The following is a 15,536-nucleotide window of genomic DNA, read 5'->3' on the forward strand; positions in this document are numbered from 1 at the left end:
GCTAGTAAGTGACTGAGCCCAGATTTGAAATCAGGTCTTCCTAACTCCAGGCCCAATTCTCTACCCACAAATTCATCTAGCTGCCTTCCCTTCACTAAATTATTATAGTCCTATGCCATTCAAATACTTCTAGGTTTCTACTGTTTTGTGTTTCCTTTATGTCTATTTGGTTTTTTTTTTAATGATTTTTTTTTTTTTTAGTGAGGCGATTGGGGTTAAGCGACTTGCCCAGGGTCACACAGCTAGCTATTAAGTGTCTGAGGCTGGATTTGAACTCAGGTACTCCTGAATCCAGGGCCGGTGCTCTATCCACTGCGCCATCTAGCTGCCCCTGTCTATTTGTATTTTACAGTGACACTAAATTTACTGAAAACAAGGACCTCCTGGCTTCTTCACAACACACAGCTAAACAGTCAGAGAACCACCAGTAACATTAGTTCACTTGACTTGAATTCTAGCTCACTCCACTCTTATGACAGAGGACTCAAGAAGCATGACAAAGCTTTCGAAATATCTGGATTAATAGTAAACTCCCTTTTCTCATCTCTCAAAACCCTAGAGGAAGTAGATGGGAAGAGAACAAATTACAACCACAGGTTGTCAAAAGGCTAAGCTACTAAATATGTCACTATATCTTTTAACTGTAACAAGCAAGCTATGTGCAACCTCAGAAAACCTCTTTTTCCCTACCAGTCCAAAATTAATTCCTGGGGCCTCAGTCCTGGTGTAAGTCAAGAGAGAATTAAATCCACCTATTGTCCATTTTTACTGTAGGGTTATGCATTCACCAAGAACATTAATAAATAGTAAGGTACATGGCTAAGTTTAATGGTAGTTCATGGCCAATGTGAAGAGTATTAAACGATTACTTCCTGCCTCATTAAATTAAAAACAAAACTTTGATCTGGAGGAAATGCCCCATTATTTTTTACTGCAAGACCTACTCTGGTCACCCTCCTTAGGGTAAATGTGGGCAGAAAATCACAGCCAATTTACCTGGCAAAAAAATAAGTCAACACACACTTAACCCTACTGAAATGGCTTCTCACAGGATTCCCTCAAGAAGTGACCTTGGTCATCCCCCTGCTTCTAGGCTACAAAACTAACAACTATTAATTTATTTAAAAATTACTAGGAAAGAAGAATACCCTTTCACTATTTTGATAACCTCTAAAAAGTACTTCCCTTAGCTTAGATTTGATCCAGCTATAGCCGAATCCCACTTTCTCACTGGCTACAGAAAGAATTGTTCAGCATCAAACCATGTATGTATTCTGTGGGAAGAATTCAGAAACACAGTATTTACCCAGGAAATCACATATTCCTCAGGGGATCCATACCATTCATCCTCTTGTTTCTGAACATACCTATACCTAAGCTATACTGGACTGATAATAATCTACCCTTTTTTGTTTTTCTTTAAGCCCTTCAGAGAAGATAATACAGCCAGGCTCTGTTGTCCATCCCTCATAAATCTTCATAATTCAATCAATAACATGACCACCCTGCTCACAGGAGCCTCCCTATTATCTGTAAGGTCACCTGATTTGAGAAGGAGCAAAAGGGCCTTACCTTGGCAGGGTTGATTGCTGTAATAACCCATACACAGTGGGCATTGTTGTCATACTGAATGGGGAAGTTAGGGGATGTAATGATGCCTGAAGGGCCACGGAGGTGAGCATCACACATTCGAGCTAAAGAGAGGAAACAAAAAGAGAGCCATAGGTTAGTGTAGGCCACAGCCTAGTCCCCTTTGCCCAGAAGAGATCCATGATGCAGCTACAATCTCTCTTTCTGTCCTGAAAATTTCTCACTGCCTCTTCCCTCACATCTAATTATCACAGTAGTCTATGATCCATAAGAGACGAGGTCAAAGAAACTGAGTTGGGGGATGTTCTACCTGCTACTAAAAACATATTTTTTAAGCTCAGAAGCTCATAAAATACAATTAAATCCTAAATCCTTTACTCATGGTGAAACAATTCATTGTTCTTGTCCCCACACCCTTTCTAGCTTCCCCAAACTTCCACACAAACCTCTCAGGCTTTTTAAGGACCTTTTTTTTTCTCTTTAAGGTCCTTTGGGATCATAATTTAGTATACCTTGCCCTAACCCAAACCCCACCAAAACAGTCCCAGACGGGAAAGGAGGGAACACAATTTGGGGTCCCCAAATGAATTAGAAAGAGTTTATATACCCTTCTACCCAGAGAAAGGAATAAAGGAAAGAGCAATGTCAAGTAATCAAATATTCCACAGTGCCTACTCCAGTCAGAGAATGCACAAAACCTTCAAGCTCTCCCAAGGACTTCAGATATTCACTTCTCTGTCCCACTCCCCCTCCCCCACGACCCTCCCCCTCCCCCCACCTCAGACATGACATATGTATTTGCCAGAAGAAAAAGCCTATTTGGTCTTGGAGTAATTTTCAAGAGAAATTACTATAAGAATCCCAGGTCCTTAAACCCCAGTTAATCCACCAGGAAAATATCCCCCCTTCCTTCCCCTTTCCTCCCTTATGATAAATATTGTCAAAGGCTTCAGTGACATACTCTTCTTTGTGTAAGTAATCATCAGAAATGGTAAGCAGTATGACCAGAGACACTGCTATATATTTATCATTAAAGCCACATTCTTCTCCTTCATATTTACATGATTTTAGTTCTCTTGCTTTTTAAGCTGAAATATCTCTGATAAAGGTGTCATATATAAACAATATTTATACAAATATTTAACAGCATTCCATTCTCCACTAGATAAGTGATGAAATATATGAAAAGGAAGTTTTCAAAAGAAAAAATTCAAATAATCAACAATCAGAAGAAAGAATGAATAGATACTTTAAATAACTAATAGTAAATGCAATTTTAAAAAAATACTAAGGTTTCATCTTACACCTCTTAGATTGACAAAGATGACAAAAGTTGAAAATGTGAAATGTTGGCAGGCTATGGAAAGACAGGTACACTCATGAACTTATGGTAGAGCTATGAATTAGTTCAACCATTCCTGAAAACAATTTGGAAACAGTGAAAGAATTCCAAGACAGAGGTAAAGGTCTCACATATAGAGAAATATTTGTAGTAGATCTTTTTGTGGTAGTAAAGAACTGGAAAGAAACTAGTTACTATTGATTGTAAAATAGATGAACAAATTATAGTATATGAATGCAATGGAATATTAATGTGGCATAAGAAAATTTTTTAAATCTTGCAAAGTCTTATATGAAATGGTCCAGAACAAAGTTAACAAAATCAGGAGTTAACTTACACAATGTCCACAATAATCTAAAGGAAACAACCCTGAACTCTAATCAATAAATTGATTAATAATAATAATTGAAGAATGATGGTGAAGCATGTTTCCCACCACTAAATAGAGAGGAGGTAGATGATGATGAGAAAAAAGGGGTGTTATTGGGAGGGGAAAGTGATTTTGCTGAACACATACTTAATATCAATAAAACATATTTTTAGTCTGATTCAATGTCTTCTAAAACCTCAATCTTAAGTGGGTTTGGGTTGTCAGTAGGGTTACAACCATATCAGGAACATTTGTAAATACTACAGTTCTAAACAAACAACACCAACTTAATTAATTACATTGTTATGTATCTGATAATGAGTGGAGACTGGGCTACATTAGTATAAAATTCCTATATATAATATTGCTCACCAGAGAAGTGGACTAAAATAACAACCTACCCCTCTCCACACACACATAGAGATACATCCTCCCAGACTTCCTTGCAGCAGTCTTCCTGAACTAGCCACCTACTGGGGCAAAGAAATCAATTTAGCAATGTCCCAGTGAAAGAGGAACTCTAGAGAATCTTGAAAAAAGCACTTTTACCCCTGCCACAAAAGTTTCCTAAAGGTCTTGGAGTTCTCCCCAACCCTAACTTCTGAACCTTTCATTCCAGTTCCTAGGCTAGGGGCACCTGGGTGGCACAGTGGATAAAGCATTGGCCCTGGATTCAGGAAGACCTGAGTTCAAATAGGGTCTCAGACACTTGACACTTACTAGCTGTGTGACCTTGGGCAAGTCACTTAACCCTCATTGCCCCACCAAAAAAATAAATAAATAAAGAGAGAGAGAGAGAGAGAGAGAGAGAGAGAGAGAGAGAGAGAGAGAGAGAGAGAGAGAGAGAGAGAGGAAATTCCTAGGCTAGAGGACCCTGGAATCTCTATGAGGATGTCCTTTGTCCTGTTACTCTCTTTGTTGCTAGATACAGGTGGGGCCAAGGTCAATTCTCATAATAGATTATAGTTTGCTTCATATATCATAAGACTTAAGGGTAAAAGGGACCTTGGAAATAATCTAGTCTAACCCCCTTATTTACAGTTAAAAACAATGAGACTCAGAGAGGTTAGGTGACCTGTCTATAGTTAAAAATGTAGTAACTACCAGAACAGAATGTGGATTCCATACTAGGGTCTTTCCACTACACTGTTAACAAATCCTGAGAAACCCTGAGAAAATTTAGGAGCCCCTTTGGGATTTCTCTATGCCCACAATGATAGAAATAAGCAAGTAAAGACCTATAAAAGAATTATACTCTCAGGCACATTAAAGCCCTGATCTAAAAGTTGAGGTACTGACCTAAAAGAACACACAGATTAACAAGCACTAAGCAGGAGGCTGAACATCACAGAATGTGGAAAGCACAGTTCTAGTCAACAGATCCAGGACTTAGCATATAAATGTTTGTTAATGTCACACAGGCTTCCCTAGTGCTTTAAGCCTTCAAGGCTCATCTCTGCAATGACTCTCAAAAGCTGAAGAGAAGACATTCTTTTAAAATATAACTAGTATTGGGGTAGCTAGCTGGCACAGTAGATAAAGCACTGGCCCTGAATTCAGGAGTACCTGAGTTCAAATCTGGCCTCAGACACTTGACACTTACTAGCTGTGTGACCCTGGGCAAGTCACTTAGCCCCCACTGCCCTGCAAAAAAGAAAGAAAGAAAGAAAGAAAGAAAGAAAGAAAGAAAGAAAGAAAGAAAGAAAGAAAGAAAGAAAGAAAGAAAGAAAGAAAGAAAGAAAGAAAGAGAAAGAAAAGAGAAAATATAACTAGTATTATTCTGGTTCTTGTAAATGCTGTTGCAATACTACTTCTAGAATGAAGGTACTCTCTTGAAGCATAACTAGAGGTATAAAACACTGAGATCTTCATTCTGTGAAGGTGATCACTAAGCCTCACAGCTACCCACAGCACATATGGTATAATGGACTTATGGCTAAATAAAGCAGTAGCAAATGCAACGCTTTATTCAGAAACTCCAAATGATAAAACCTTCTTGGGTTAACACACCTCAGTGCATCTTCCTTCCTCAGCAAGAGTTAAGGAAGGAAGTAGTAAATTTGGCTTGCATTTCTATACTGAGACTCTCACTGTCTGTTAGAAGGCATGAACTTGGTCTCTTTTGGAATCAGTAACATTCAAAGATTCAATTAAGAAGATAGTCTCCAGCAGAGCAGACTCCTACTAAATGATGACATCAGCAAAATTTACCTTTGGAATTCTCAGGTTTCCAAATTTCTTGCCACCTTATGTACTCCAAGGCACCTGGGAAATCCTGGCATTAATCATCATCTGGAATGGAGCCAGTCTCACATGTGGGCAAAGCAGGGCATTGCTTATATGGAAAGATATCAGGGGTTCCAGCACAGTCCCAGTGTCCCCATCTCCCTAAGTGGACAATTTATTTTTTCCATAGATTTTTATTAATATCCTTTTTTTACATTTCCTCCATATCAAATGCCCAATGCCCTCCCATCAAGTGATCCCTTTCATCAAAACTAATTAATGTATTAAAAATCTGATATTAGATGCAGTCGTCCACAGCTGAGAACCTCCATTACTGTAAAGAAGCTAGGGAAGGTGTCTTATCAGAATTTGTCTTTAGGGTCATGATTGATCAAAATAATTTCACATTGCTTCAATTTTTTTGTCAGCATCATTTATATCATTATAGTCATTGTGTATACTATTTTCCTGGTTCTGTTGACTTCACTTTTTGTATCAGTTCATACAAGTCTTTCAATGTTTCTCTATATTCATCATATTTATTGTTTTCATTGGGTTTTTTTTGTTTTTTGTGTTTTTTTAGTGAGGCAATTGGGGTTAAGTGACTTGCCCAAGGTCACACAGCTAGTAAGTGTTAAGTGTCTGAGGCCGGATTTGAACTCAGGTACTCCTGACTTCAGGGCCGGTGCTTTATCCACTGCGCCACCTAGCTGCCCCTTTCATTGGTTTTTAGAAGAGATTTTGGGAGAAGTCATTAAGTTCAAATCCTCCATTTCACAAATAAAGAAACCAAAGCAAAAAGAGGTTAAGTGACTTGCCAAGGATCAGAGAGCTATTAAGTTTCTGAAGATGGATTCAAACTCAGATCTTTCTGCCACAACATCCAGCTTTCTCACTGCCTCATATTTCTTATAGCACAGTAAAATTCCATTACTTTCATGCGCCACAATTTATTTCAACACTTCTCCCATCAACAAGTATCTACTTTATTTCTAGTTCTTTGCTAACACTTGTTCTGCTAATAAATATCCTGGCCTATATGGAGTCTACTTTTTAAAAACTATTGATAGGCTACAGGTATATGCCTACCAATGGAATCTCTAGGTCAAAGAACAAAGACCTTTTAGTTACTTCTTTGTATAATTCCAAATTGTTATCCATCAATTAACTAATTAATAAATAAAAAAACATTTATTAAGCACTTACACATTTTAATGGAGAAACAATATGTCATTTACCAGATATACACAGAGCAGAAGGGAAAAAGGGAAAGCACTAGCATCTTGGGAGGCCTGGAAAAGGCCTCCTATATTAATTTGGATTTGAATTGAGACTTGAAGGATGCCAGGGAAACTAAAAGGCAGAAGGGAGAAGGGATAACATATTAAGCATGAGGAACAACCAATGCTATCCCATCAACAATGCCTTAGTATGTCCATCTTTTCACAACTTCCCCAATATTGGCTATTCCCATTTTTTGCATTTTTGTCAATTTGCTGTATCTCCTTAGATTTCAGCCACTATTAGATTTCCAGTTCCTCTAAGAGCGATGACAGTGAAAGCTGTTCCCAGTCCATACCATGGACACTTCAGTGAAGAAAATGCATCTGAGATGAGATTTGAGCACAAGAAAAGGGGAGAGAGGATTAAGGGTCTGAGCCCTAAGGAAAAGAAAGGAGGGAAATTCACAGGAAAAAAAACACCTGAGGATTCCAAAGGTAAATTTTGTTGGTTTTATCATTTAGTAGGAGTCTGCTCTGTTGGAGACTGTCTTCTTCATTGAGTCTTTGAATGTTACTGATTTCAAAAGAGACCAAATTCATACCTTCTAACAGAGAGTGAGAGTCTCAGTATGGAGACCCAAGCCAAATTTACTACTTCTTCCTGAACTCTTGCTGAGAAAGGAAGATGCACTAAGGTGTTTTAACCCAAGAAGGTCTTATCATTTGGAATTTCTGAATCAGAAATTGAAGACTCCAGTCTCATTCATCAAAACACCAAGTGGTGGTGGGGGACCAAAGGCAGGATCATAGACTCATTATATGTTAGAGTCAAAAGAGATGTTTGGAAATAATCCATTGACCACAGTCAAGGAGGTCAATGAAACATAGCCACAGAATCAAAAGTCTTGAGGAGGTGGGGGAAAGGAACACCTCAGGGCGTGGTACAAACTGAAATGATATGATAGAATTATAGAATAAAAGAACTTGATGGGAATTCAGAATACCTAGTCCAACTGTATAGAAGGGAAATATAAGGGGAAAGGGATTTGTTTTCCAAGGCCATAGAGCCCAATTAGTGAACTAAGCTAGTCTGGAACCATGGTCTCCTGAAGCCTCAATGCAGAAGTTCCTTCTACCCATACTACAATGTTGGATACATTCGTCTCCCTTTTTTTTTTGGTTGTCTGGTTTTTTTGCAGGGCAATGAGGGTTAAGTGACTTTCCCAGGGTCACACAGCTAGTAAGTGTCAAGTGTCTGAGGTCAGATTTGAACTCAGGTCCTCCTAAATCCAGGGCCAGTGATTTATCCACTGCACCACCTATCTGTCCCTCTTCTCCCTTTTTTTGCAGAAGAAAAATTAACTTGACTTAAAATGTGATATCTGATCTTAATGAGTTATTAATTGGTCATTAAAGTACTTTTCTGATATTATTAAAAATGTTGCTTAATTCTCAGGGCTATTTATTTTCTTGAAGAGGAAGGAAACCTCCCATGTATCATCAGAACAGTACTAAATAAAGCCTAACTTCTTGGGTTGTCCACTTGTCAGGCATGCTATAAAAGAAAGTAGTCTCTGTTCAGGTGTGGGTTTAACTAAATGAAATGGCTCCCTGGCATAGTCTTAAGTTTACATTGGGCTTCAGAGAGTCACACAGGAAAAGGCAGAAGCCCAGAGGACACCAGATGTTCTGATTTCTTCATTAAATATTTACAGATTCCAGGGATTTTGTAGGTACATAACCCCTTATTGTTAATGTTGTTTCGGGTACACAGAGGTAGTTTAACTACACAAATACCTTATATGGTTTGTATATATTGCTGGAGTCCTGGGTTTTAACCCTGTGCCAACTGACTGGTCACCATCTTACTTTTACCAGGATTTTTTCAGGATCCTGAATCCTGCTTTTCTATTCTGTCTCTTCATACACATACCATGGGACAATTTCCTTTTCATTGGTGCCCAGTCTCTTATGTCTTCCTTTCTTAAAAGTTACTTAACACTTATAAAGAGTATGACAGCATTCATACACACACACACACACACACACACACACATATTGCTTGCTTATGGGGTTAAGTGGGGATAGCAGGTAATTTGCAGGAAACAGAGTTGTTAAAAACCATGCATGGTCTATGCCCATGGTTTCATTCTAAAGATCAGAAAGAGCAACTGACTATCATTTTCAAAATGAAAAACAAAAAAGATAGGTGGCAAATAGAAACAGAAAGCTAGGAAGGATACAGTTTGGGATCAAAGGATATAAATCCAGGGATGGTATGCACAAAGCCAGGTTACAAAAACATTATGAAGAAAGAAAGGAGGTGTTACAAAGTATAATGATTTAGTTCATGCAAACAATCAGACTATGGCAACATTAGGGGGTAATATGTTAAATATGGCCTTTCTTCTGTTCCATATTAGCTGAATATACAATCCTGTTAGTTCAAGAATGCCTCCCTAGAGATCAGGTCCTAGTTTGGTGGGACAGCCAGTTCCACAGCATGCAAATTATGCTATGAGTTTATTCTATGATTATAACTTCCAAATGTTCCTTCCTCTGTGATAATCCACTCCCATCCAATAACAGTCCAGTTAGCTCCCTGATTACAGGACATCTAATATTATATGTATTTCTACCCAAACAGTATTAGTGGCAAGGTTCAGTGGGTGGAGTTCAGGTTTGAGGTGTACCCATAACAAAAAGAAATGATGAAAATAATACCTCATTTTTATATAGCAGCTTAGGTTTACAAATTACTTTCTTCATAACAATCTTCTAAGGTAGGTAGATCCTTATTATTTCCATTTCAAAGTTATAGGAACTGAGTTCTATAGAAGTAAATTAATTTGATCATGATTGCAAAGATAATAAATGTCAAGAGAAAACTGAAACCTCTTTCTTCTATTTCTAAATGTGGGCCTCTTCCTATCAAATCTTTCTGTAAATGAGAGAAATATGGCTTACAGGACTCACTACCAGTGTTATTATGATGAGAACTATCTCCTTGTTTACCAGTTTGCTAGCAGATCTGTCTGTGTCTCAGAAAACTAATCTGCACAAATTTAATTTTTAATTTAATTTAAATTTTAATTTAAGATCAGGGTACATCAGGGATACAATTCCCATCACATTCCATTTTTATGTAACTTTGTCTACCTAAAAGATCTGTTACCAATTGGCCCCAATAGCCTAAAACTTTCTTCGTTAGGGTCATAAATTTGGAAGTGAAAATGAACTTTTAACAGATTGACAAATGAAGAAATTATGCCTTCAATGGGCTGCTTTTTATCTTTGGTAGTGGTCTAAGAGAAGACAAATCAAGAGAAATCTACAAAATTAAAAAGCATAATAAAATGAAACTGCAGTTATATCCCTATTCTTACCAGAATGAGGAAACCTGCTCTTACCTGTCAAGAGAATTAGTTCATGATTAACAAATGTAAGGGGCTAAAATTCTAGCTATACTATCTAAAATCTAATGAGTGGTTGCCAATAAATTATAAGTTTTAGCAAGAGTATTTCAGTATTTAAGTGTTTATTAAAGAGCATTAGGATCTAATGATCAGAGAGAAAGGTAAAAATCTAACTATTTCTAAGAGACCCCAGCATCCGACCTGCCATGGTGAGGTCAGGAACAAAAAGAGGAAGAACCCCTCTGTCAGCATCCGCTTCCTACTTTGTGTCCTCCTCCCAGAAATGGGAGGCTCCTCAAGTTGATTGGCTGGTAGCTTTGATAGACAGTACCCATGAGCAAACATCACTTCCTGACGCCAAGGAACTGCCACATGGCTTGTCCTCAGATGCCTTCTCCTCATGGCAGAGCTTTCCTACAGTAGCTCTCCAGCACGTGGCATCACTCCAATCGTTACACAAATAAGACAGTCCAAATAGTTCTGGTTGAAGTCATGGCCTAAACATAATTCTTCCCCCACCCCCTCCTTGGAAAAAATGGGAGCAACAACCCAAATAGCAAAGCCTGAAATCCTCAAGGTAACAGACCCAGGAGGGCAAAGCAGAAATATTAATCAGAAGAGCGCCACAAATTCAAAGATGGAAGGAGTATTTGGAGGGGGGAAAAACATATAGAGGCAAAAACTAAGGAAGGAACCAAGCAATTCAAATTATTATAATTTTCTGCACACAATTAAAGAAATATATTACATAGCAGGAAGAATATGAGCATTAAAAAAGAATCTATAGACATTCCATAAAGTAATTAATAGCTACAAGGAGACTCCTTAATAAGTCTGATTAGCAAAATTCTTCCCTTTTTACAGTGTGGAATCAAAGACATTTAGTCATTTACCCAAGGTAACAGCTACCTGATGACAGGACTAGAACTAAACTTTTTGGAAATCAGAGATGGAATTCTTCACCCTAAGAAGACACATTTGCATTCAAGTTGGGGGCCAAATAATAGGAAAATAGGTCCAAAAATCCCCCCTTGGATTCTTCTGTTAAACGAAACATGTTTTGGTTTCTTTTAAAGAAAACACTGAACAAAGTTAATGAGCCATAACAGAAGACAAATGGGGCCAACTACATTTTTCATGCCCAAATCCACATGAGGTGGAATTATTAAATAAGGTTATATATTAAATAAAGTTTATAAAGGCTGTTTTCTTTTGAAAGAAAACTTGGAGGATGATATGATGAAATAAATGTACCACTGGTTATAATAGCAGATATGCTTAAGGATCTGTAAAAAAAGAAAGTACTAGTCCATTTTTTATTAGAGACCTGCTATTCAGTAACATATTCCTATAAAATAGAATTCATGGGGCAGCTAGGTGGCACAGTAGATAAAACACCGGCCCTGGATTCAGGAGGACCTGAGTTCAAATCCAGCCTCAGACACTTGACACTTACTAGCTGTGTGACCCTGGACGAGTCAAATAACTCTCACTGCCCCACGGAAATAAAATAAAATAAAATAGCAGTCATTAGAGTGCATTATTTGGATTGTGACATTTTTTTTTTAAAGAGAGAAACCACTGTTAACATAAACAAGAGACCTTCCTGGCTCACTTACTCTATTGTACCAAACCTCTCACCAAAAAAGTCAGATCAGCCCTCAATTCATGTAGGAAATTTTCTATTTCCACAGGCTCTTTTCATCCTTTTGTTGTTCAGTTGTTTCTGTTTCAGTACTGACTCTTTATGAACCCATTTGGGATTTTCTTAGCAAATATACTGGAGTAGTTTGTCATTTCCTTCTCCAGCTTATTTTACATATGAGGAATTAAGGCAAACAGGGTTAAGTGACTTGCTCAGGGTCACACAGCTAGTTCACGTTTGAGGCCAGATTTGAACTCAGGATGAAGAGTCTTCCTGACTCCAGGCTGAGCACTCTATCCACTGTACCACCATGCTACTATGCTTCAAAGTTTTTAATCATATTTCCTAACAGTACCCTTTATGGCATTCTAGTTAAAAATTAACCTTTTTCTAGCCTATCATTCCCAAGTCCAACAGTCACACTCTACAAAAAATATTCTGAGTGTTCCATTTCATGCTCTTCCATTCAACAAATAAGTTCCTACTACATAAAAGGTACTGGGGATTGTTTCTGTTCCAGACCTGTAATTTAATTAGCATTGGAAGGAAGAAAACAAGCATTTATTAAGTACCTAATATGTGCCAGGTCCTACGTTACAGATATTATCTAATTTGGTCCTGACAAAACCCCTGGAAGTGCTATTACTTCTTCATTTGAAGAAAGTGAAGCAGACTTGCTGAGGATCATACAACTAGTAAGTGTCTGAGTCAGGATTTGAACTCAGGTCTTCCTGACTCTGGGCCTAAGGCTCTATCCACTGTGTCACCTAGCTGCCTTTGTTGGGACTTCCTAGTGAGGAAATTCCCTCTACTAATGCAGATCTACAACATTTCTAAAACTTAAAGTATTGGAGTTGTCTGGGAGCACTAAATGGTTAAATGACTGGCCCACGGCCATACCACTAACATGCTTCAGAGACAGAACCCAAACACAGATCTTCTGATGAAGGTCAGAGTACCACAGTCCCTCTCTACAAAGGTATACAAAGTAAAAAATGAATGAGATCTTGCCCTCCAGGAATTTACTTTGGGAGGATATCACATGTACACATGTAAGTAAACAGAAGATAATTTGGGGAAAGAATGCCGTAACATCTTGGATAGGGTAAGAAATCAGGATAGATCTTTCATTAGTAGATACACTCGAGCTAAACCTTAAAGGAATTTCAGGATTCTACGAGACACTAGATAAGGAGGGGATGCATTTCATACATAAGACTACAGCAAATAATGGAGACAAAAATGGAATATACTTTGGAAAACAGCTAGTAGGCAAATTTGGCTAGAATATGTGGGATATCCCAAAATCTACGTGTAGTTTTGAGATTCAATAGTGTCTTCTATAACACCCTGAAGATTGCTATTACTATTAAAGAAGTCCAGAAAGGTAGATAAATGACAGACTTCTGAAGGCTTTAAATGCCATTCTGATTTTATATTTTTTTTCTATAAACAATCATTAAGACACTGAATATTTTAGAGTAGTGGAATAAATTAGTGCCTTGGAATATTAATTTGCAAGTTGTATGTAAGAGAGATTGGTGAAGGGAGAAAATGTACAAAGGGAGACTATTACAATAAAATGCTATTACAATAAAAGGGGAGGAGGGTAGAGCCAAGATGGCAGAGAAAAGGCAGGGATTCAGCTGAGCTCTCCCAAATTCACTTCCAAAGAACTTTAAATAATACCTCAAAACAAATTCTGAAGCAGCAGAACTCACAAAAAGACAAGGTAAATGCTCAAGAGAACTTACAAGGTCTGAAGAAAAGGTCTGTCACACTAGGGTGAGAGTGCAGTAAAGTCTAGTGCAAGTCTCTCTCCAGCAAACCAACAGCAGGGATTGGGGGTAACTGAATCAGCCATAGTAGCAGCAGCAGCAGTTGCAACTTATGGAGCTCTCAGACCATAGTAAGGGGGTCAGACAACTGGTCTGGCACTTACCATACATTAATCTGGGTTACAGTCCTGGATCTCAGTCTCATGGCAAGGAGAAACACTAGTATACCAGAACTTATAGTTGCAGGGAAGTGGGAAACCTAGTCACAATTTCAAGATAGAAGAGTGCTTATGGCTGCGTACAGACCAGGAGAATGGTAAACACACCTTTCTTTAGATCATACCGCCTTGGAAGAACTGAAAACTTAGAAACTGAAAACAGCTGCACAAAAAAACACATCAAATTAAAAGGCAAGGAACAGGTAAGAAGGGCTATAGAACTGTGCATACTCTTTGATCCATCAATACCACTGCTAGGTTGATATACCAAAGATATCCCCAAAAAGAGCAAAAGACCTATCTGTACAAAAATGTTTATAGTAGCTCTTTTTGTGGTGGCTAAGAACTGGAAATCAAAGGAATACCAATTAATTAGGGAATGGCTAAACAAGCTGTGGTATATATGATTGTGACAGAATATTATTGTGCTATAAGAAATGACAAGCAGGATAATTTCAGAAAGTCCTCAAAAGACTTGTATAAACTGATGTATAGTGAAGTGAGCAGAACCAAGAGAACACTGTACACAGAGACAGCAAGATTGTTTGATGAAGAACTGTGAATGACTTGACTATTCTCAACAATACAATAATCTAAAACAATCCAAAAGGACTGTTGATGAAACACACTATCCACCTCCAAAGAAAGAACTGATATTGATGGAACACAAACTGAAGCATGCTATTTTTCACTTTCATTCTTTTTTCTTTTGTTCAAGTTTTCTTGTATAAAATTACTAATATGGTAATGTTTTACATAATTGTACATGTATCACCTATATCTGATTGCTTACTGCCTCAGGGGAGGGGAGAGAGGGAAGGAGGGATAAAAACTGGAACTCAAAACTATAAATAAAAATGTTTATTACTTTAAAAAAAGAAAGAAACAGGCTAGAAAAATAAGGAAACTACAAAAAAAGAACTTGATCATAGAAAGTTACTATGGTGACAGGGAAGATCAAAACACAAACCAGGAAAAGACAATAAAGTCAAAACTGCTACATCCAAACCTTAAAAAAAATGTGAATTGGTTTCAGGCCCCCAAAAAAGAATTCCAGGATGAGGTTAGAAAGGATTTTAAAAGTTTATGAAAAATTAGGGAAAGAAATGAGTGATGCAAGAAAATCATGAAAAAAAGAGTCAATAGCTTAGTAAAGGAGGCACAGAAAAATACTGAAGGAAAAATCGTACAAAAACAGAAATGTATAACCTATATAAAATTGCTTACTGGCTTTGAGAGGGAAGGGAGGGTGAGAGAAAAACTGGAACTCAAAAAGTATCTTTACATGAAATTGATAAAAATTAAAATAAACAGTTCCTTCTTTTAAAAAAAAAATAAAAGCAGAATAGGCCAAATGGTAAAAGAAGCACAAAAATTCACTGAAAAGAAGAGTTCCTTAAAAGGCAGAATTGATCAAATTGAAAAAGAGGTACAAAAATTCACTAAAGAAAAGAACTCCTTAAGAAATAGAATTGACAAAATGAAAAAATAGGTACAAAAGCTCACTGAGGAAAATAATTCCTTAAAAATTACAGCCAGAGGCAGCTAGGTGGCACAGTGGATAGAGCACCGGCCCTGGATTCAGGAGGACCTGAGTTCAAATCCGGCCTCAGACACTTGACACTTACTAGCTGTGTGACCCTGGGCAAGTCACTTAACCCCAATTGCCTCACTAAAAAAACAAACAAACAAACAAAAATTACAGCCAAGAGGAAGCTAATGACTCCA

General features: G+C 37.7%; 1 protein-coding gene across 2 annotated transcripts in view; it reads right to left on the bottom strand.

Annotated features, from left to right (window-relative positions):
• The window catches only part of CSMD2 (CUB and Sushi multiple domains 2), a 1,007,742-nt gene that overhangs the window by 393,835 nt on the left and 598,371 nt on the right, over window positions 1-15,536 (bottom strand). For both annotated transcript variants that reach the window (XM_043994712.1, XM_043994711.1), the window contains exon 10: window positions 1,573-1,694. In XM_043994712.1, coding sequence (XP_043850647.1) covers window positions 1,573-1,694 — 122 coding nt within the window. The remainder of the gene's footprint in view (window positions 1-1,572; window positions 1,695-15,536) is intronic.

Source organism: Dromiciops gliroides, chromosome 3 (assembly GCF_019393635.1).
Source record: "Dromiciops gliroides isolate mDroGli1 chromosome 3, mDroGli1.pri, whole genome shotgun sequence".
Taxonomy (NCBI): Eukaryota; Metazoa; Chordata; class Mammalia; order Microbiotheria; family Microbiotheriidae; genus Dromiciops; species Dromiciops gliroides.